The sequence below is a fragment of the Homarus americanus genome, unplaced genomic scaffold (assembly GCF_018991925.1).
Source record: "Homarus americanus isolate GMGI-L3 unplaced genomic scaffold, GMGI_Hamer_2.0 scaffold19065, whole genome shotgun sequence".
In the NCBI taxonomy this organism is placed as follows: Eukaryota; Metazoa; Arthropoda; class Malacostraca; order Decapoda; family Nephropidae; genus Homarus; species Homarus americanus.
In genome coordinates, this window is record NW_024757463.1 from 1,428,762 (window position 1) to 1,451,282 (window position 22,521).

Genomic DNA, 22,521 nt, shown 5'->3' on the forward strand with positions numbered 1-22,521 from the left:
CTCAGTCAGCCCCCAGTAGGCATGGTGTTCGGGTCACCGTATGGCGCCGTCCTGGTGTGACTTTACTGAGTGGTTTAAAATGCCTTGACGAAAATGGCTTGATACCTGGTCATTGATAAGTGTATTTGGCCATTAACTACTATATCTGGCCAATAAACACTGTATTAGGCCTTTTCTTAATCATATTGACCGTTTGGAAGGTTTACCAGAGTTAGTACAGAAGGAAACGTGTGTGATGTGTGGTGGTAAGAGTCACATTAGATAACATTCTTCTCACGTGTGTCTGGACCGAGGCGATAACTCTGAACATATTCTTGAGTTATGTACGTTATCGCTGTACCTCCAACACCCCTTGGCCATGGACTAGTGTATCTGGCCATTTAATGCTGTATCCGGGCCATTTAATGCTGTATCCGGGCCATTTCTCTAACGGGACAATACTTCATTTGGTATTGTCCTGTTACTGGACTTCTACTGTGATTGGTTGATAGAAACTGAACTACTGCTCTGATTGGTTGATAGAAACTGAACTACTACTCTGATTGGTTGATATAAACTGAACTATTACTCTGATTAGTTGATATAAACTGAACTACTACTCTGATTGGTTGATATAAACTGAACTACTACTCTGATTGGTTGATATAAACTGAACTACTACTCTGATTGGTTGATAGAAACTGAACTACTACTCTGATTGGTTGATATAAACTGAACTATTACTCTGATTAGTTGATATAAACTGAACTACTACTCTGATTGGTTGATATAAACTGAACTACTACTCTGATTGGTTGATATAAACTGAACTACTACTCTGATTGGTTGATATAAACTGAACTACTACTCTGATTGGTTGATAAAAACTGAACTATTACTCTGATTTGTGATAGGAAGTGAAATACTAATCTCATTGGTTGAAAAAAGACTACACAAATGACAGTAATTTGGCCAATTATGTATTTAGAAACTACAAAAGTTACGTATTCATTTAAACATAAATGTAAATAAAGTTTTAAGACTTAAAGTTGGGTAAAAAGTGAACCTAAATTTTTTCCCTGAAGCGTTGAAGGAAATATAATTGTTTCCCCTTAAATACCCACAGAAAACGGAAATGAAAATCATCCGAAATTAGTAACAAAACACTAACTCATTTTCTTAGGTTATAAATACAATAAAATACACCAATCAACCTTCAAATTAACGCTAATAACATCCATCAACTCTAACAAACACCAAAAAACGTTACAAACCAACGTATATGAATGTTATAATCTGAAATATGAACGCTATCGGGCATAATCAGAGCACGGAGGAATTTGAAGGGGTGACAAAACTATTTTCCATGGTATACCCAGTCGCTGTCGCAATGGAGGGAGGGGGCGCTCAGAGTAACTTCACCAGCAACAAGTTATCAGAAGAAGGTTATTATATATCGGCGTTCTTCCTCTTGTTCATCGGAATGTTCGGCATGTTCAATAATCTCGTTGTGATTATTGTTATGGCTAAGAACAAGCAGGTAAGTGAACATAATAGACGGATGGGTGGTTAGGGTAGGAGACGGTAAGTGAACAAATAGACGGATGGGTGGTTAGAGTAGGAGACAGGTACATAGACAGAAAGAAAAATATAGGGAAAAATCATAAATAAACACAGACATACACACACACAAAATAAAATACTAAATGACTTTTGATGTTTTCCAACTAACAAGTGTTTCGTAACCTGTAATTAATGTTGATTTCAGGTAAGACTTCAGTTTTCGTCCATAACGTAAGGGTTATTGACACATGGAATCCTTGAGGCAAAGACCATTGTTCAGTGTCGCAGTTGTAGTGGTAAATCACCTCGTTTTGATGCTATTCCTGTTGTAAATATGTTCTTGTGGATGTTTGTACAATCCAAATGTATTCTCCTACATATGTGGGTTTTGTTGTGCTTAAGCCACGACAAGAAATAACAGCATCCGTGAAAAAGACATATTTTGCCGACTTTGGGGTGAAAATAGGTGATTTGTATAAACCAAGGACGTCACATAAAGTATATTGCACTTAATGTTGAAGGCTTAAGACTGTGCAAATATGGTAAGAAAAATTATGCCATTTGGAGTCCCTATGGTATGGCGGGAGATTAAAATAATGTGATGACTGTTTGTTTTGCTCTGTAAAGATAGAGGGATATAATGAAAAAATAAACAAGGAATCATTTACCCCCAACATTCCATCTGCCATGAGACCAGTGCCACATGGTCCTGAGGTTCAGACCCCATTCTGCCAGATGTGTTGCAGTCCGTGTAATCAGAATAACACGGACGTAATGTTTATCAACCAGATTATATCGATCTGGTTAGGTAATTGAATTTATCAAAGGAGTCTGCTCAACTTTCAGGATCTAGGTTGAAATCAAAGAAGTTATTGAGCAAAGGGATATATTTCTCATGGTTTAGGAAAAACATTGTGCAAACAATGGTTGGGCATTCATTGATAACTGGCAACGACTACCTGTACTGTCGCGACGGAGTACACTTGTCTCGTGAGGGGGTAAAGACGTTGTCTGCATCCCTGGAGCGTGAAATTGTCACTCCGAAGGGGGGGTTTCGCCAGTAGAGAGAGGTCGGGGAAAGTGGGAGTCAAAAAACAAGCAGGTCCTGGGAAGTAAAATTAGTTGCTCAGGACAAGGGGTAAAACAGGACCAGGGAAGGGTAGGTTTAAATGTATACTATACAAACAGTAGGAGCGTTAGAAATAAAATAGACTTGCTGAGAGCGGTTGTATGTACCGAGAATGTAGACGTCATAGCAATCACCGAAACTTGGATGAATCTGGCGAGCAAAATTTTTTTATCAGAGTACCACATAGAAGGGTACAACCTTTTTCACAAGGACAGGGAAGGTAGGAAGGGGGGAGGGGTCGCACTCTTCGTCAAGGATACATTAAAATGTTGTATTAATAATTCAATAAAGGGTGAAATAGGAACCGAGTCTGTGTGGGTAGAAATCACGGAAGGAAGAGAAAACTAATTATGGGAGTGATTTACAGGCCCCCAAGTCTTGGCAAAGAAGCAGCTCAGCCCATATGGCAGGAAATGAGTAGGGCAGCAAAATATAACAACCTGTGCATTATGGGGGATTTCAACTTCAGAAATATTGACTGGGACAACATTGTAGGTGACTATGAATCTGAAGACTTCCTAGACGCAGTACAGGACAATTTTTTGAAACAACTAATTACAGAACCTACTAGAGGTGACAATATATTAGACCTAGTATTAACAAATAAAGAAAATATTATCAGAGATATCACAGTAGGGGAAGAACTAGGTAACAGTGATCACAGAGAAATCAGGTTCACCCTAAATTGGGAAACGAAAAACAATGACAATATGGTCAGAGTCCCAAACTTTCGGTTGGCGGATTATCAGGGGTTAAGAAGGTACCTAGGTGAGGTCACCTGGGAACAGTCACGTCAGTCCCCAGTAGGAAGGGGTGAGGTCATAGATGACACAACAATTGATCATGACTATAATATATTCACTAGTATACTACATAAAGCACAAGAACAAAATATACCATACAGAAAAATTAGGTCAAATAAGAATGAGCCAAGGTGGATGACCAGAAAACTTAAACATGACATAGGAATAAAGAAAGGAATATATAAGAAATTAAAGGGAGGGGAGGAGCAGCTCAGAAACAGGTATAATGAACTATCTAGGAATGTTAAGAAAAATGTAAGGAAAGCAAAGAGAGACTATGAAATCAAAATAGCAAGAGAATCCAAGGCGAATCCCAAGGGATTTTTCCAGGTATATAGGACAAAGGTCAAGGACAAAGTTGGGCCTTTAAAGTCAGGGAGGGGAGAAGTGATAAATGGCAGTGAAGAAATAAGCAAAGCATTGAACAGCTACTTCTTATCAGTTTTCACAGAAGAAATTTGCGATGAAATTCCGGAGGTGGAACTGATATTTAAGGGAAAGGAAGAAGAGAAATTAAAGAATATCACTATCAGAAAAGAGGATGTTCTTAAGAAGATAAATAAACTAAAGAACACAAAATCCCCAGGGCCGGATGAAATTTTTCCTCGAGTCTTAAAAGAGTGTAGGGAACAGATTAGCGGACCCCTCGTAAACTTATTTACAAAATCATTAGACACTGGAGTTGTGCCAGAGTTGTGGAAACAGGCAAATGTAGTACCCATATTCAAAAAGGGAGACAGAGCATCAGCGTCAAATTACCGGCCGATCAGTTTGACGTCAGTAGTGGGGAAATTTCTTGAATCAATTATAGCAGATAGCATCCGATCGCATCTAGAGAAAAGCAAATTAATCTACGACTCTCAACATGGGTTTACAAAGGGAAAATCTTGTCTAACAAATCTGCTAACGTTTTTTAGGAAAGTCTTCGAGGTAGTAGATAATGACGAAAATTACGATGTTATTTACTTAGACTTTAGCAAAGCATTTGACAGAGTACCGCATCAGAGGCTTCTGAGAAAAATTAAGGCTCATGGTATCGAGGGGAAAGTTTTAAATTGGATAAAATCATGGCTCACCGATAGAACGCAGAGGGTCAGCGTAGATGGTGTTAAATCTGAGTGGGGCCGTGTAACCAGTGGGGTTCCCCAGGGGTCAGTACTAGGCCCACTCTTGTTCATAATCTACATAAACGATTTAGATACTGGGATCAGCAGTGACATAAGCAAGTTTGCGGATGACACCAAAATAGGGCGGCAAATTAATTCAGGGCAGGATGCAAATGCATTACAGGAGGATCTAAATAAACTGCAGGGGTGGTCTGAAAAATGGCAAATGAAATTCAACACCAGCAAGTGCAGCGTACTTAATATTGGAAGAACAAATACTGTAATGTATACAGCCTTAACAACATCAACCTAGAGAAGTCGACTTGTGAAAGAGACCTAGGGGTACTTGTAAGCCCGGACCTACGGCCTAGAAAACAGTGCGTTAATGTTCGAAATAAGGCAAACAGAGTATTGGGTTTTATATCTAGAAGTGTAAGTAACAAGAGTGCAGAGGTCTTATTGCAACTATATCTTGCGCTAGTTAGGCCGCACCTCGATTATGCGGTTCAGTTCTGGTGCCCCTATTATAGAATGGATATAAATTCACTAGAGTCGGTGCAGCGAAGAATGACAAAAATGATTCCGGGACTTAGAAACCTTCCATATCAGGATAGGTTAAAGAAACTTAACTTGCATTCCCTAGAAAGACGAAGAGTGCGGGGAGATATGATAGAAGTATTTAAGTGGGTGAAAGGAATCAATAAAGGGGATATAGATAAAGTTCTCATAATATCCGAGCAGGATAGGACTCGGAGCAACGGATTCAAGTTGGATAAGTTTAGGTTTAGGAGCGAGATAGGAAGAAACTGGTTCACAAATAGGGTGGTGGACGAGTGGAACAAGCTTACCAACTTTGTAGTAAGTGCTGGGACGCTGGAAAGTTTCAAAAGGAGGCTGGATAGATTCATGGATGATAGAGAGTGGTAGTAACTCTCGACAGGAGCTGCCATGCACAGGCCAACCGGCATCTTGCAGACTCCTTATTTTCTTATGTTCTTATGTTCTATTCTTTATTACACATCACTATACAACATCTTCACTACACTATACATGATCACTATCCTTCACTACACATCACTATACAACATCTTCACTACACTATACATGATCACTATCCTTTACTACACATCACTATACAACATCTTCACTACACTATACATGATCAATATCCTTCACTACACACCACTATACAACATCTTCACTACACTATACATGATCACTATCCTTCACTACACATCACTATACAACATCTTCACTACACTATACATGATCACTATCCTTCACTACACATCACTATACAACATCTTCACTACACTATACATGATCACTATCCTTCACTACACACCACTATACAACATCTTCACTACACTATACATGATCACTATTCTTTATTACACATCACTATACAACATCTTCACTACACTATACATGATCACTATCCTTCACTACACTATACATGATCACTATCCTTCACTACACATCACTATACAACATCTTCACTACACTATACATGATCACTATCCTTTACTACACATCACTATACAACATCTTCACTACACTATACATGATCAATATCCTTCACTACACACCACTATACAACATCTTCACTACACTATACATGATCACTATCCTTCACTACACAATACATGATCACTATCCTTCACTACACATCACTATACAACATCTTCACTACACTATACATGATCACTATTCTTCACTACACATCACTATACAACATTTTCACTACACTATACATGATCACTATTCTTTACTACACATCACTGTACAACATTTTCACTACACTATACATGATCACTATCCTTCACTACACATCACTATACAACATCTTCACTACACTATACATGATCACTATCCTTCACTACACATCACTATACAACATCTTCACTACACTATACATGATCACTATCCTTCACTACACATCACAATACAACATCTTCACTACACTATACATGATCACTATCCTTCACTACACATCACTATACAACATCATCACTACACTATACATGATCACTATCCTTCACTACACATCACTATACAACATCATCACTACACTATACATGATCACTATCCTTCACTACACATCACTATACAACATCTTCACTACACTATACATGATCACTATCCTTCACAACACATCACTATACAACATCTTCACTACACTATACATGATCACTATTCTTTACTACACATCACTATACAACATCTTCACTACACTATACATGATCACTATTCTTTACTACACATCACTATACAACATCTTCACTACACTATACATGATTACTATCCTTCACTACACATCACTATACAACATCTTCACTACACTATACATGATCACTATCCTTCACTACACATCACTATACAACATCTTCATGTATAGTGTAGTGAAGATGTTGTATACCCACACACACACCTAACCACAACCTGCCACTCCACATCATCACTACACTACTATACTTCACTATCCTCATCACTATAAAACATTACTACATCACAATACATTACCATCAATACCTCTTACTACAATAAGACAACACCACACCTGCTTGTCAACCAGGAGACCATAAAATCAACTGTACAGTAATTATGCGGTGTACGAAAATGACTTCGGTAAATAATTATTACGATATCGATGGTGAAGTCGAAGTGTTTGAATATCTGGAGTTTATGACAGGTGACATCGACTCCATGGATAGCAATTAATTAATCTAGGTCGAGTCCGTGGATGAGATGGGACTTGTTGGTCTGGAGTCCACCGCGGTTTGTTAAATGATTGCTATTGAGTCGGTGGATAATCATGGTTTAACTATGGTGGATCTGTTGGAAGATTGTGAATTAATTGATGTTGAATCCATCAATTATTCACAATCTCTAGTTGAAGATGACTCGTATGATTATTCCAAATGCTTTTAAAAAATTCTCAAAACTAGTCATAAAATGTTGGGGGAATATATGAAAGATTATGACATCCACAAGTGTAAATACCCAGAAGTGAAGGATCTTCTGATGGCTAATATATCCTGTACCCTGATCCAGTGTACTGAAAAAAGTGAAATATTTTACGTTGTTACTCAATATGCTGAAGTAATCGTGAAAAAGTTCCACGGTTACTCAGCCTGGTTCAGTGTATATGAAGAACTGAGGAAATTAGTTAACAGAAACATTGGTCGGTTGGGAGTGGTTCAGAAACAAGACATAATAGTGGTCGTTAGAGATCCTTGTTATGGGTTTTCCGAACAAGAGATTCATACCCTCAGTCGGCTACCCATAACTATCCATCCAAAACTTATTGTTAATCCTCAGTTCTACACCGTTATGATGGACCCTTGCATCCAACCATCCAGGCTTGTTCAGCCATCCAAGATTGCCCAACCTTCACCGATTGCCCAACCTTCACCGATTGCCCAACCTTCACCGATTGCCCAACCTTCCCCGATTGCTCAACCTTCCCGGATTGCCCAACCTTCACCGATTGCCCAACCTTCACCGATTGCCCAACCTTCCCCGATTGCTCAACCTTCCCGGATTGCCCAACCTTCACCGATTGCCCAACCTTCACGGATTGCCCAACCTTCACGGATTGGTGAAGTCGAAGTGTTTGAATATCTGGAGTTTATGACAGGTGACATCGACTCCATGGATAGCAATTAATTAATCTAGGTCGAGTCCGTGGATGAGATGGGACTTGGTGGTCTGGAGTCCACCGCGGTTTGTTAAATGATTGCTATTGAGTCGGTGGATAATCATGGTTTAACTATGGTGGATCTGTTGGAAGATTGTGAATTAATTGATGTTGAATCCATCAATTATTCACAATCTCTAGTTGAAGATGACTCGTATGATTATTCCAAATGCTTTTAAAAAATTCTCAAAACTAGTCATAAAATGTTGGGGGAATATATGAAAGATTATGACATCCACAAGTGTAAATACCCAGAAGTGAAGGATCTTCTGATGGCTAATATATCCTGTACCCTGATCCAGTGTACTGAAAAAAGTGAAATATTTTACGTTGTTACTCAATATGCTGAAGTAATCGTGAAAAAGTTCCACGGTTACTCAGCCTGGTTCAGTGTATATGAAGAACTGAGGAAATTAGTTAACAGAAGCATTGGTCGGTTGGGAGTGGTTCAGAAACAAGACATAATAGTGGTCGTTAGAGATCCTTGTTATGGGTTTTCCGAACAAGAGATTCATACCCTCAGTCGGCTACCCATAACTATCCATCCAAAACTTATTGTTAATCCTCAGTTCTACACCGTTATGATGGACCCTTGCATCCAACCATCCAGGCTTGTTCAGCCATCCAAGATTGCCCAACCTTCACCGATTGCCCAACCTTCCCCGATTGCCAACCTTCACCGATTGCCCAACCTTCACCGATTGCCCAACCTTCCCCGATTGCTCAACCTTCCCGGGTTGCCCAGCCTTCCCTGATTGCCCAACCTTCCCAGATTGCCCAGCCTTCCCTGATTGCCCAACCTTCCCGGATTGCCCAGCCTTCCCTGATTGGTGAAGTCGAAGTGCTGAACATCTTGAGTTTATGATAGGTGACATCACCTCCATGGATAGCAATTACCAATCTAGGTCAGAGTCCGGGGATGAGATGGGGACTTAGGAGTCTGGAGTCCACTGCATGTTAAATACGATTTGCTAACAGGCCGAAGTGGATAACGTGCTTAACTATGGTGGATCTGTTGGAAGATTGTGAATTAATTGATGTTGAATCCATCAATTATTCACAATCTCTAGTTGAAGATGACTCGTATGATTATTCCAAATGCTTTTAAAAAATTCTCAAAACTAGTCATAAAATGTTGGGGGAATATATGAAAGATTATGACATCCACAAGTGTAAATACCCAGAAGTGAAGGATCTTCTGATGGCTAATATATCCTGCACCCTGATCCAGTGTACTGAAAAAAGTGAAATATTTTACGTTGTTACTCAATATGCTGAAGTAATCGTGAAAAAGTTCCACGGTTACTCAGCCTGGTTCAGTGTATATGAAGAACTGGGGAAATTAGTTAACAGAAACATTGGTCGGTTGGGAGTGGTTCAGAAACACGACATAATAGTGGTCGTTAGAGATCCTAGTAATGGGTTTTCCGAACAAGAGATTCATACCCTCAGTCGGCTACCCATAACTATCCATCCAAAACTTATTGTTAATCCTCAGTTCTACACCGTTATGATGGACCCTTGCATCCAACCATCCAGGCTTGTTCAGCCATCCACCGATTGCCCAACCTTCACCGATTGCCCAACCTTCACGGATTGCTCAACCTTCACCGATTGCCCAACCTTCACCGATTGCCCAACCTTCACCGATTGCCCAACCTTCCCGGATTGCCCAACCTTCCCGGATTGCCCAACCTTCCCGGATTGCCCAACCTTCCCGGATTGCCCAACCTTCCCGGATTGTCTCCTACTATGGGCTAGGGAACTGAGTCTTGCTCTGTAAGGGCTTATGACCTGATCGGTGCTTTAAGTGTAACAACGAATTAATAAAATATCTAATCATAAAATATATTTGTTTATTTTATCCCTTGTAGAATATTACCCATAAACACATCACATACATAAGAAAGTGGGATACTGCAGGAGGCCGACTGGCCCATACAGGGCAGATCCCTTTCACACCCATCCCAGCTCTTCCATGTGCCTATCCAACTTCGTCTTGAAGCTCCCTAGCGTCCCCGATCCTACTATAGCACTCGGTAGCCTATTCCACATATCCTGGCGCGCCTATATCCTTTCTGAATCGGAATTTATCTGGTAAAGCCATTTTGTTCTAGTTATTTTCGTTATTATTACTGAGTTCAGAACATCTTCCATTTTTACCTTGTTAATCACTTACCCACTTGTACACCTCTATCCCTTATCTCCCTAACTCTACGCCTCTCTGTGAATGTAAGCCCTAAGCTTTTCAGTCTTTCTTCATATGGAAGGTTTCTAATATTATGGATCATTTTGTCATTTCTTCTATTTGTGCTCTCTCCAAAGATCTATGTCCATTCTATAATAAGGACACCAGAACTGAACCGCATAATCCATGTGTGGCCTCACTAATGCTAGGTAAAGTTTCAAGATAACGTCAGCAGTTCTGTTACTCACAGACCTAGATATGAACCCAAGAATCCTGTTTGCCTTGTTGCGAACGCTAATACATTGTTTTCTAGGTTTCAAGTCGTTGCTAACAAATACACCTAGATCTTTTTCACATCATCACATAGGCATATTGATGACCCTTTAGAGACTATCACATTACCTATAAATTATTGCAGAGAAAAGGGGCCTACAAAAAGGGCCTTATTAATATCTTCCATGGCCTTAGTATAACAAAAGGGTATGCCACATAACCTAACCTAACCTAACATAACCTAACCTAACATAACATAACATAACATAACTTAACCTAACCTAACCTAACCTAACCTAACATAACCTAACCTAACATAACATAACATAACTTAACCTAACATAACCTAACCTAACCTAACTTAACATAACCTAACCTAACCTAACCTAACCCAACCTAACCCAACATAACATAACCTCTCTCTCCGCCACCATTGAAAATAAAGCACATACATACACACACATAACACTTTTTAACATGCAGGCATGGCATGGCATGCCCTCCATCCGTAAACAGACCTCCACCCAACCCTATCACCCACCCCACCCCACTCCACCCCTACCCACCACTCCACTCCACCCCCCACCTCCACCTCTTACCCACCTACCCCTCACTCTCTACTCCACCCTTTACCCACCCACTCCACCCCCACCTCTACTCCACCTCTTGCCCCACTCCACTCCCCACTCCCTGCCCACCCCTACCCACTCCAATTTCCACCTCTACTCCACTCACCCACCTAATCACCTCTACTCCACCCTCACTCCACCCATAAACCCCATATCTTCACCACCAAATTACATTTTAATTTAGGTAAATATCTTGTGTAATTCAATAAGGCGTTTGATAAAGTCGGGTCTTTCGTCTTCTTCTTCTTCTTCTTCTTCTTCCCTCCTCCCCCCCTTAACCACCACATTCCCGCCCTAGTTCATCCTATCACTCTACATTAGCTTTGTTCATCCTTGGGTTAACAAGCTGTCATATCTCGTTGCCAAGTGTGCATTAATTTTTACAATTTTTTTTTCATATGATTTTAAATGATGTGTGTGTATGTATGTATGTATGTATGTATGTATGTATTTACAGTAGCAATAATAATAATAATAATCATCCTGTAGATTTTCATACATTATATAAAAATCTCCAGAAAATTAAAGAAAATATCTAAAAATACGTGACTTTTATTTAATATTGGCAGGAAAACAACTGCATGGTAGAGTTGCCAAGTACCAATTATTGACGCTACTTTCCGTCAAGTTTGTTTGGATGTGAGAACAATTTTATGGTTATGACGGTAGATGTTGAGGGAATGTGGGATGTTGGATGTTTTCTGTCTATCTGTTTGTGTGTCTCTGTCTGTCTGTCTGTCTTTCTCTTTACACACAAACACACACACACATAGGTTACATATGCACACGTGACAGGTTACACGTACACAAGCTTAACCTCCCCAATAACTCACAGCTTAAAATCAGCTTTTTTTGTGACTTTCATAAACTCAGCATAAAATGACGAAAAGCGGCGTGTGTAAGTAAGTTCAAAGCTTGTCTGTCTGTGTGTGTGTGTGTGTTAACGTATCCTGGCTGTTGTATGTATGTATGTACTGTATGTATGTATGTATGTATGTATGTATGTATGTATGTATACTTCATTTTTAGTCCATATAACACGCGGACTTTGAACATATATCACATATTAATGTTATATGTACGTGTGAGGAATTAAAAATAGTTAAGATAAATCACTAACTGGTCACCATAGCATGATTTGTACATTGCTTTGTTTAAGGAGAAAAAAAATTGGGAATTATCCTCATTGGCGAGAAATAAACACGGTATAGTGTGTGTGAGTCAATCATGTTAGAGTTAGTGTTAATCTATCCTGCCATAACCTAACCTAAGCCTAACCAATCTATCTATCTCCACACACACACACACACACACACACACACACACACACACACACACACTACTGCTAAGGTTCTACTGTTGCGTTAGTCTGTACCCCGTCTCAAGACCTGTTTCGTGTCGGTCTGTAAGTCATACGAAACACCTGTATGTATGTATGTATGTATGTATGTATGTATGTATGTATGTATGTATGTATGTATGGTACTAGGCCCATTAGCATTAAGAGTTAAATCCCGTCAAAGGAGTTTAATACGAGTGTACTGTTATTATAAAGAGCTTTCAATGTGTGTGTAGCTGGAGAGAGTGAGAGAGAGAGAGAGAGAGAGAGAGAGAGAGGTTATCTATCTACTTTTGTATGTATGTATGTATGTATGTATGTATGTATGTATGTATGTATCAATTAATCTATATATATATATATGTGTGTGTTTATCTATCTACCATACGTGGCAACACAAGCTGGTGCACAACCCACACCCTGTATGTGTGTGTGTGTGTGTGTGTGTGTGTGTGGATTAGGTGGATAATGTTACCTAACCCAACCTTGCCTGTGTGTGTGTGTGGGTGTGTGTGTGTGTTAGTTTGTATGTATGTATGTATGTATGTATTTATGAATGTATGTGTGTATGTATGTATGTATGTATGTATGTATGTATGTATGTATGTATGTATGTATGTCGTCAAATAATACCCCTCAGAGTCAGTCATTATTCACTTTTTTTTTATATCAAGTGAAAAAAATTCTATTCACGAGAGGACGTCAAGTGATCACCTTCCCGACAGATTAATTATAGTTCACAAAAGTGGTGTTAAAAAGGTATTGAAGCGATTATTACCTGGGAATAATTTTAACGATTATATAACCCGAATTTAACCTATCCTTCCCCGGGGGTTATGTTAAATGTTTCCCTGTTAAAATACTTGGACATGCTTACATACATACATACATACATACATACATACATACATATATACATACATACACACACACATTCATAAATACATACATACATACACACACACATTCATAAATACATACATACATACATACATACATACATACATTCATACATACATACATACATACATACACGCATTCATACATACATACATACAGATGGTAAAGAACAGACAGACAACCACACACAAAGAACTGTTAATTAATCTGTAAATAAATATTAAATAAATTCATTACAATCATCTAAGAACAATAATTAATACCAGTGACATTTGGCAACTCAAAATTCAATTATGACGTCATTCGTTTACAAACATTGACACGTGGTAATACTATCAATCAGCTGGGGTCATGACGTCACTCATTGTTTATAAATATTGCCACGTGTTAATACTATCAATCAGCTGGGGGTCATGACGTCACTCATTGTTTATAAATATTGCCACGTGTTAATACTATCAATCAAATGGGGTCATGACGTCACTCATTGTTTATAAATATTGACACGTGGTAATACTATCAACCCTCGATATAATGAACCCTCGATATAAAGGTCCCTCGATATAAAAGACCCCCGATATAATGAACCCTCGATATAAAAGACCCTCGATATAAAAACCCTCGATATAATGAACCCTCGATATAAAAGACCCTCGATATAAAAACCCTCGCTATAATGAACCCTCGATATAAAAGACCCTCGATATAACAAACTCTCGATACAAAAGACCCTCGATATAACAAACCATCGATATAATGAACCCTCGATATAAAAGACCCTCGATATAACAAACCCTCGCTATAATGAACCCTCGATATAAAAGACCCTCCACATAACAAACTCTCGATACAAAAGACCCTCGATATAACAAACCATCGATATAATGAACCCTCGATATAAAAGACCCTCGATATAACAAACCATCGATATAATGAACCCTCGATATAACAAATCATCGATATAATGAACCCTCGATATAAAAGACCCTCCATATAACAAACTCTCGATACAAAAGACCCTCGATATAACAAACCATCGATATAATGAACCCTCGATATAAAAGACCCTCGATATAACAAATCATCGATATAATGAACCCTCGATATAAAAGACCCTCCATATAACAAATCATCGCTATAATGAACCATCGATATAAAAGACTCCATATAACAAACCCTCGCTATAATGAACCATCGCTATAATGAACCCTCGATATAAAAGACTCCATATAACAAACCCTCGCTATAATGAACCATCGCTATAATGAACCCTCGATATAAAAGACTCCATATAACAAACCCTCGCTATAATGAACCATCGGTATAATGAACCCTCGATATAAAAGACTCCATATACCATATACCCTCGCTATAATGAACCCTCGATATAAAAGACCCTCCACATAACAAACTCTCGATACAAAAGACCCTCGATATAACAAACCATCGATATAATGAACCCTCGATATAAAAGACCCTCGATATAACAAACCATCGATATAATGAACCCTCGATATAACAAATCATCGATATAATGAACCCTCGATATAAAAGACCCTCCATATAACAAACTCTCGATACAAAAGACCCTCGATATAACAAACCATCGATATAATGAACCCTCGATATAAAAGACCCTCGATATAACAAATCATCGATATAATGAACCCTCGATATAAAAGACCCTCCATATAACAAATCATCGCTATAATGAACCATCGATATAAAAGACTCCATATAACAAACCCTCGCTATAATGAACCATCGCTATAATGAACCCTCGATATAAAAGACTCCATATAACAAACCCTCGCTATAATGAACCATCGCTATAATGAACCCTCGATATAAAAGACTCCATATAACAAACCCTCGCTATAATGAACCATCGGTATAATGAACCCTCGATATAAAAGACTCCATATACCAAACCCTCGCTATAATGGACTTTCCTCTCCACATAGCCCATTAAACAAAGGGTTATACTCAAGTTAATGCCGTGTTGACGTGAGCCACTGTAACACTGTCGCCTCTCTCAAAACAAACCTCTCCTGATTGACTGAGACACGCGTAGCTGTTATCTATCTATCTGTCTGTATATCTATCTGTCTGTCTGTCTATTTATCTATCTATCTGTCTGTCTGTCTGCCTGTCTGTCTGTCTGTCTGCCTGTCTGTCTATCTCAATAAATGTTGCCAAATTCTTGAGGCAATAAACATAAATTCTTGTTGGGTTTTGAATGCTGGCAGTGATTCAAGGAGAGAGAGAGAGAGAGAGAGAGAGAGAGAGAGAGAGAGAGAGGTGCCTGAAGGGATTATGTTCTCTTTCTCTCTCTCTCTCACGACACAAACAATAGAGAATTAATCACATCAACTTTTCTTTATAATTTATTAAACAAAAGAACAAAACTTTAAGTGAAACTTTTTTTTCTTTTTGTTGACAGAATTTTGTAATTAACTAATAAACAGATTTTGTTAACTCCCTCCTTCACCCTACGTCCCTCTCTCTCCCTCCCTCTCTCACTCTCCCTCCCTCCCTCCCCCCTCTCTCTCCCTCTCTCTCAGACGTCAGCAGGGACAAGAAATATAACCTACAAGTCATTGTATTGTATTAAATAGGATTAATGCAGGGGAAAAAAAATTACCTACAATGATTGATATATTAATGTACTAAGGAAGTGGTGTTGTTTGTTCGTTTGTTTGTTTGTTTGTGTGTGTGTAGGTGTGTGTGTGTGTGTGTGTGTGTGTGTGTGTGTGTAGGTGTGTTGCAATTTTTATGATGAAACGACAAACACGTTAACACACACACACACAATACAAACTACAACCACCTCTCTCTCTCTCTCACTCACTCTCACTCTCACTCTCTCTCTCTCACAGCTAAGATCACCCCTCAACATGTTCCTCCTTAACCTGGCCATCTCTGACTTCGGCATCAGCATCGTCGGTAACCCAATGTCCCTCGTCGCGGCGCTTAACAGAGGGTGGGATTTTGGCCAACGCGTTTGTGTGGGATACGGCTTCCTTATGTCCTTCTTTGGTGAGTAATTTGTTTGTTTTTCTTTGTTTCTGGGGGTGTGGGGGTGTGGGGTGGGAGGTGGGAGGTGTGGGGAGGTGTAGGGTGGAGGGATGTTGATACGCCTTTTCACTACTTATACTCATAGAGAGAGAGAGAGAGAGAGAGAGAGAGAGAGAGAGAGAGAGAGAGAGAGAGAGAGAGAGAGAGAGAGGGAGAGAGTATCTTTCACCCCCAAAAAAAAAAAATCTCTCACATTATCTCCCAGGCAACTAATTACTATCTCCCCCTACAGGTATCTCCTCTATCTCTACTCTGACCGTACTGTCATTTGAGAGATATTTAATGATCTCTCGACCGTGGAAGTCCTCAGAGTTGACACACAGAGGATCTTACTTCATCATAGGGGCAATATGGGCTTACGCCTTTTTCACTACCGCCCCGCCCCTCGCTGGCTGGGGGGGATTTGACATCGAGGGTCCTGGGATAAGGTCTGTCTGTCTGTCTGTCTGTCTGTCTGTCTGTCTGTCATTCTGTCTGTCATTCTGTCTGTCTGTCTGTCTGTCTGTCTGTCTGTCTATCTCTGTCTGTCTGTCTCTCGACCGTGGAAGTCCTCAGAGTTGACACACAGAGGATCTTACTTCATCATAGGGGCGATATGGGCTTACGCCTTTTTCACTACCGCCCCGCCCCTCGCTGGCTGGGGGGGATTTGACATCGAGGGTCCTGGGATAAGGTCTGTCTGCTTGTCTGTCATTCTGTCTGTCTGTCTGTCTGTCTGTCATTCTGTCTGTCATTCTGTCTGTCTGTCTGTCTGTCTGTCTGTTTATCTGTCTATCTGTCTGTCTGTCTGTCTGTCTGTCTGTCTGTTTATCTCATGTCAGTCTGCGTTTCTTTGTTTCTGTCTTTTTCTGTCTATCTGTAGCTATATTTCTGTCTGTCTGTCTGTCTCTATGCATCCTTTTACCTCTCTGTCTATCCCTCTATCTGTCTATCTATTTATAAACATTAAAAAATCTAACGTATTAAAAAAAACACAATACCAAAATAAAATCAATAATAAAAACCAACATTAAAAACCAACTCACGTCAAATAAAAACCCCCTAAAAAAACATTAAAAACCCCAAATAAAACCAAAATTTCCCCCCAAAAACAGGAAAAAAAAAAAATATTGCCTCGATTTTTTTTTTTTCAGTTGCTCAGTTGATTGGGAAACTGGTACGCAGGAAAACGTATCGTATATAGTGTTCCTGTTATGTTTTGGGTTGGGTGTCCCGATGTCCATAATGGCGTTCTCCTACACCAATATTATCTTGACTCTAAACCAGGTGAGATAAAGGTGATACTATTAATTAGACTTTCACTTTAAACCAGGTGAGATAAAGGTGATACTATTAATTAGACTTTCACTTTAAACCAGGTGAGATAAAGGTGATACTATTAATTAGACTTTCACTTTTCGCAACCAAGGTATTGAAGGTGATGATATTAAATGAGCTTTCATGTGTTAATAGGAAGATTTTCATTTAAATATACATATATGCATATATATATAGCTTGAGGTGATCATACAGTACACCCACATACGCGCCATAGTACACACACACACACACACACACACAGACAGACACACACTGAACACACACACACACACAGACAGACACACAGAACAGACACAGACACACACACACACACACACACACACACACACACACACACACAGACAGACAGACACACACACTACACACACAGACAGACACAGACACACACACACACACACACACACACACACACACACACACACACACACACACACAGGCACACACACACACACACACAGACACACACACACACACACACACACACACACACACACACACACACACACAGGGCGCCTTTAGCACATTAAACAAACTGAACATAATTAATTCTACGTCTCTATAGTTACGTCTTGCTTTCTCTTTGTCATTTGATGAAAAAGGTCACATGAGGGGGGGGGGTGGGAGTCTAGGGGTCAGTTCAGGGTAAGAGAGTGGTATAAAACATCTACTATTACGGTTGAAAGTTAGTCCCATTCCCGCCCGTAAGGATAGGCAACTTTAGGACAGTTTCCCCTGTTAATATTACCGATATTGCCATCATGTGGGTTTGTATTTATTTTGACTTATATGTATATAAATTATATAAATTAACCAATAATAAACTAAATCATATTGAATTATCAAAATTATTTATATATCTGTAATATACAAGTAATATATGACATAGGAGTAGAGGATATTGTTTTTTCATAAAGATTTATATAACGCAATACAATGTGGACGGTGTTGCCATCACGTATGTCACTTTGTATTTGGTTTATTTTCATGAACAATTTGAACACGTGAACAAGCTGAATATAATAACAGATGAACATTTAAACAAATAAACAAGCAATATGAACAAATAACGTGAACAACTTTAAATGAAAAATATGATACGAAATGAACAAATATCGGGACTACGTGAACAAAATGAACACTCACTGAACAACGTCCTTAATGGTAGTTCTCCGTGACGATTCCAGGGAACAATTTCACACCTAAAAGAACAGTTAGCATGTATTAGTGGAGAGAGAGAGAGAGAGAGAGAGACGAGCAGAAAGACGTATATATCTATCTCTCTCTCTCTCTCTCTCTCTCTCCCACACACAGGAACTAAACCCTCCCCCACTCTCCTCTTCGCCAGCACGGGCAGACAGGACTCCAGGCAGGGGTGGCACGAGCAGAGAAACGTGTGGCAGTCATGATCCTGATAATGGGGACCACTTTCCTCATGGCCTGGACCCCTTATAGCATTCTAGCAATGTTAATGGCCTTCGGTAACCCTGATTTAGTGACGCCCGGGGCTGCTGTTGTTCCCGCCATATTTGCCAAATCATCCTGCATGTATAACCCTATAATATACGTGGGTCTTAACACACAGGTATGTATAAATGGTAGAGTTGATATATAAATAAACAATATATCCATGTATAATGTACATGTATAAACAGGTGAACTGATTAATAGTTAAATTATACCATATTTCATACATCTATCTATGTATCTATCAACTTAACACCCCCCCCCCTACAGTTCAGGTCAGCTTGGTCACGTCTGTTATGCTGTAAAGGAGATGAGGTCACACAAGGTCAAGGGTTAGTGACAGAGAAGGTCAGCTTAACTATCTTCACGGAACATAGTCCACAGCCTGAGTCCATTAAGGTCAGTGTGTGGTGGTGGTGGTAGTAGTAGTAGTAGTAGTAGTAGTAGTAGTAGTAGTAGTAGTAGTAGTAGTAGTAGTAGTAGTAGTAGTAGTAGTAGTAGTAGTAGTAGATTTTTTGTTATGTATATAAATAATAATTCATATACGTATGTGTATGTGTGTATGTATGTATGTATGAATCTCTCTCTCTCTCTCTCTCACTGACTAACTCTCTCTCTCTCTCTCTCTCTCACTGACTAACTCTCTCTCTCTCCCTCAACAGCTAAAGATACTCAACAGGGTTCGAACCAACACACTGGACTCAGAAGCCTACACGTCTGATCTCACACCTGTTAAAATCCTTCAATTGAACCCCGTCAAAGTTCAACAGCAAGTTCAAGTCTCCACATCTGACAGAGGAGAAGTTCGAAGCGAGATAGTCTAAGGTTTTGAACTTTTGGGGAAACGTGGAGATGGATTTTTGAACTTTTCTGGACAGTGGGGTTGATTTTTGAACTTTTCTGGACAGTGGGGATGATTTTTGAACTTTTCTGGACAGTGGAGATGGATTTTTGAACTTTTCTGGACAGTGGGGTTGATTTTTGAACTTTTCTGGACAGTGGGGTTGATTTTTGAACTTTTCTGGACAGTGGGGATGATTTTGAACTTTTTCTGGACGGTGGAGATGGATTTTTGAACTTTTTCTGGACAGTGGGGTTAATTTTTTAACTTTTCTGGACAGTGGGGTTGATTTTTTGAACTTTTCTGGACAGTGGGGTTTAGCCACCCAGACTTTTCTGGACAGTGGGGTTGATTTTTGAACTTTTCTGGACAGTGGGGTTGATTTTGAACTTTTCTGGACAGTGGGGATGATTTTTGAACTTTTCTGGACAGTGGAGATGGATTTTTGAACTTTTCTGGACAGTGGGGTTGATTTTTGAACTTTTCTGGACAGTGGGGTTGATTTTTGAACTTTTCTGGACAGTGGGGTTAATTTTTGAACTTTTCTGGACAGTGGGGTTGATTTTTGAACTTTTCTGGACAGTGGGGTTGATTCTTGAACTTTTCTGGACAGTGGAGATGGATTTTTGAACTTTTCTGGATAGTGGGGATGATTTTTTAACTTTTCTGGACAGTGGGGATGGAAATTTGAACCTTTTGAACAATGTAAATGATATTTTGAACTTTTGAACATAGCCATTATATAACCTGAATTATATACCATGAAATCTGATATAATCGACTATTTATATATTAAACCTTATATAATTAATTCTTATATAATGATCTATAATAATTACTGAGATTTTATATAGTCATTAATATAATTATAATTTTCCTATAATTTTGTTTTTAAATGACACTAAAAACTTTGTAAAAATAAATATTATAAATATCACTTAAAAAAATTCTCCTAAACGTGAAAGTGATTTAAGATTTATAGTAAAAATAAAAATCTAAAAATTATATATTTGATTTTACTTAGATAATAATTAAGATATCCTATTAAACTGAGCCCTAAGTAAGATAAATTAATAATGTTAATATTTGATAAGATTGAAATGTTTAAATTTTTTATAGATATTTATATAAAAAATTATGTTAAAATTTAGTCGTGAATTATGATTTTTACCTAAAATATCGAAATAAAATAAAATTAATAAATACATTTTAATCAGCTACGAATGTTGCCTCTATGACGTAAGAGATGGAGGTAGCCAATTAGCGGTCTTCTATCTATTGCGTCATAATCCCTAGCCTATCACACAGCAGGATCTTTGCAATGTAAAAGACAACTAACTATTCCATCCTTTGTAGTGAACAATACGTCATAGAAGGAACTAACCAATCACTGTATGATTCTTTATGACGTCAGAGTAGAAGATAAACAATCACTGGTTATCTTTCATTTGACGTAATGTAAGTTAGCCAATCATCGGCTATTTTTCCCTATGACGTAGTATAAATCAGCCAATCAGCAACTGTCTCTAATTGCTTTGTAAAGTAAATGTGCCTTTTAAATTATGTATGTGTGTGTGTGTGTGTGTGTGCGTGTGTGTAAATCAGGCTTATAAGTAACAACAGGAATTAAGTATATTAGTGTGTGTTAAGTAAGATACCAGTGTACTTAAATTAGCCTTCCCAACTTATAAATGTCATCGTGTTATGTAACCTTTGTACTTATATCTACTTAAGTGAGTTATCCATTCACTCATATCCTCTGTATTAAAGTAAAGTAATCCTATGTACTTAAGTAAATTACCTGTACTTATATCTACTTATATATCTCCTCTAAGTATCTATGTAGTTTTATAAGTAGTCTATACACTTAATATATACTTAAATATGTGTAGATATACTTAGAATAGTGTTAAGTATAGGGCATAAATATGTATGGCTCAATATACACTTATGATGTATTTAAGTAATTCTTTATATTATCCTTTGATGGTCTGCCTGTCTGTCTGTCTGTCTGCCTGTCTGTCTGCCTGCCTGTCTGTCTGTCTGCCTGTCTGTCTGTCTGCCTGTCTGTCTGTCTGTCTGCCTGTCTGCCTGCCTGCCTGTCTGCCTGTCTGTCTGTCTGTCTGCCCGTCGGCCCGTCGCTCTGCCTGCCTGTCTGTCTGTCTGTCTGTCTGTCTGCCGGTTCGTCTGTTCGCCTGTCTGCCCGCCT

The 22,521-nt window shown here is 38.9% G+C and overlaps 1 protein-coding gene across 1 annotated transcript; it reads left to right on the forward strand.

Annotated features, from left to right (window-relative positions):
* The first annotated feature begins 19 nt into the window (after window positions 1-19).
* LOC121857545 (parapinopsin-like) lies at window positions 20-20,507 on the forward strand. The gene is made up of 8 exons (XM_042353628.1): window positions 20-1,519; window positions 16,489-16,648; window positions 16,920-17,119; window positions 17,236-17,360; window positions 17,821-17,953; window positions 19,353-19,589; window positions 19,742-19,870; window positions 20,134-20,507. The coding sequence occupies exons 1-8, from the start codon at window positions 1,283-1,285 to the stop codon at window positions 20,293-20,295; spliced, it is 1,383 nt and encodes a 460-aa protein (XP_042209562.1). The 5' UTR covers window positions 20-1,282; the 3' UTR covers window positions 20,296-20,507.
* The last annotated feature ends 2,014 nt before the right edge of the window (window positions 20,508-22,521 follow it).

Excerpts from the sequence above, each read along its gene's own strand:
- LOC121857545 (XM_042353628.1), top strand. The coding sequence starts at position 1,283 with ATGAACGCTATCGGGCATAATCAGAGCACGGAGGAATTTGAAGGGGTG. Across the intron at positions 17,120-17,235 it reads AGGGTCCTGGGATAAGGTCT|TCCTCAGAGTTGACACACAG; the intron begins GTCTGTCTGTCT and ends CGACCGTGGAAG. Across the intron at positions 17,361-17,820 it reads ATCGAGGGTCCTGGGATAAG|TTGCTCAGTTGATTGGGAAA; the intron begins GTCTGTCTGCTT and ends TTTTTTTTTCAG.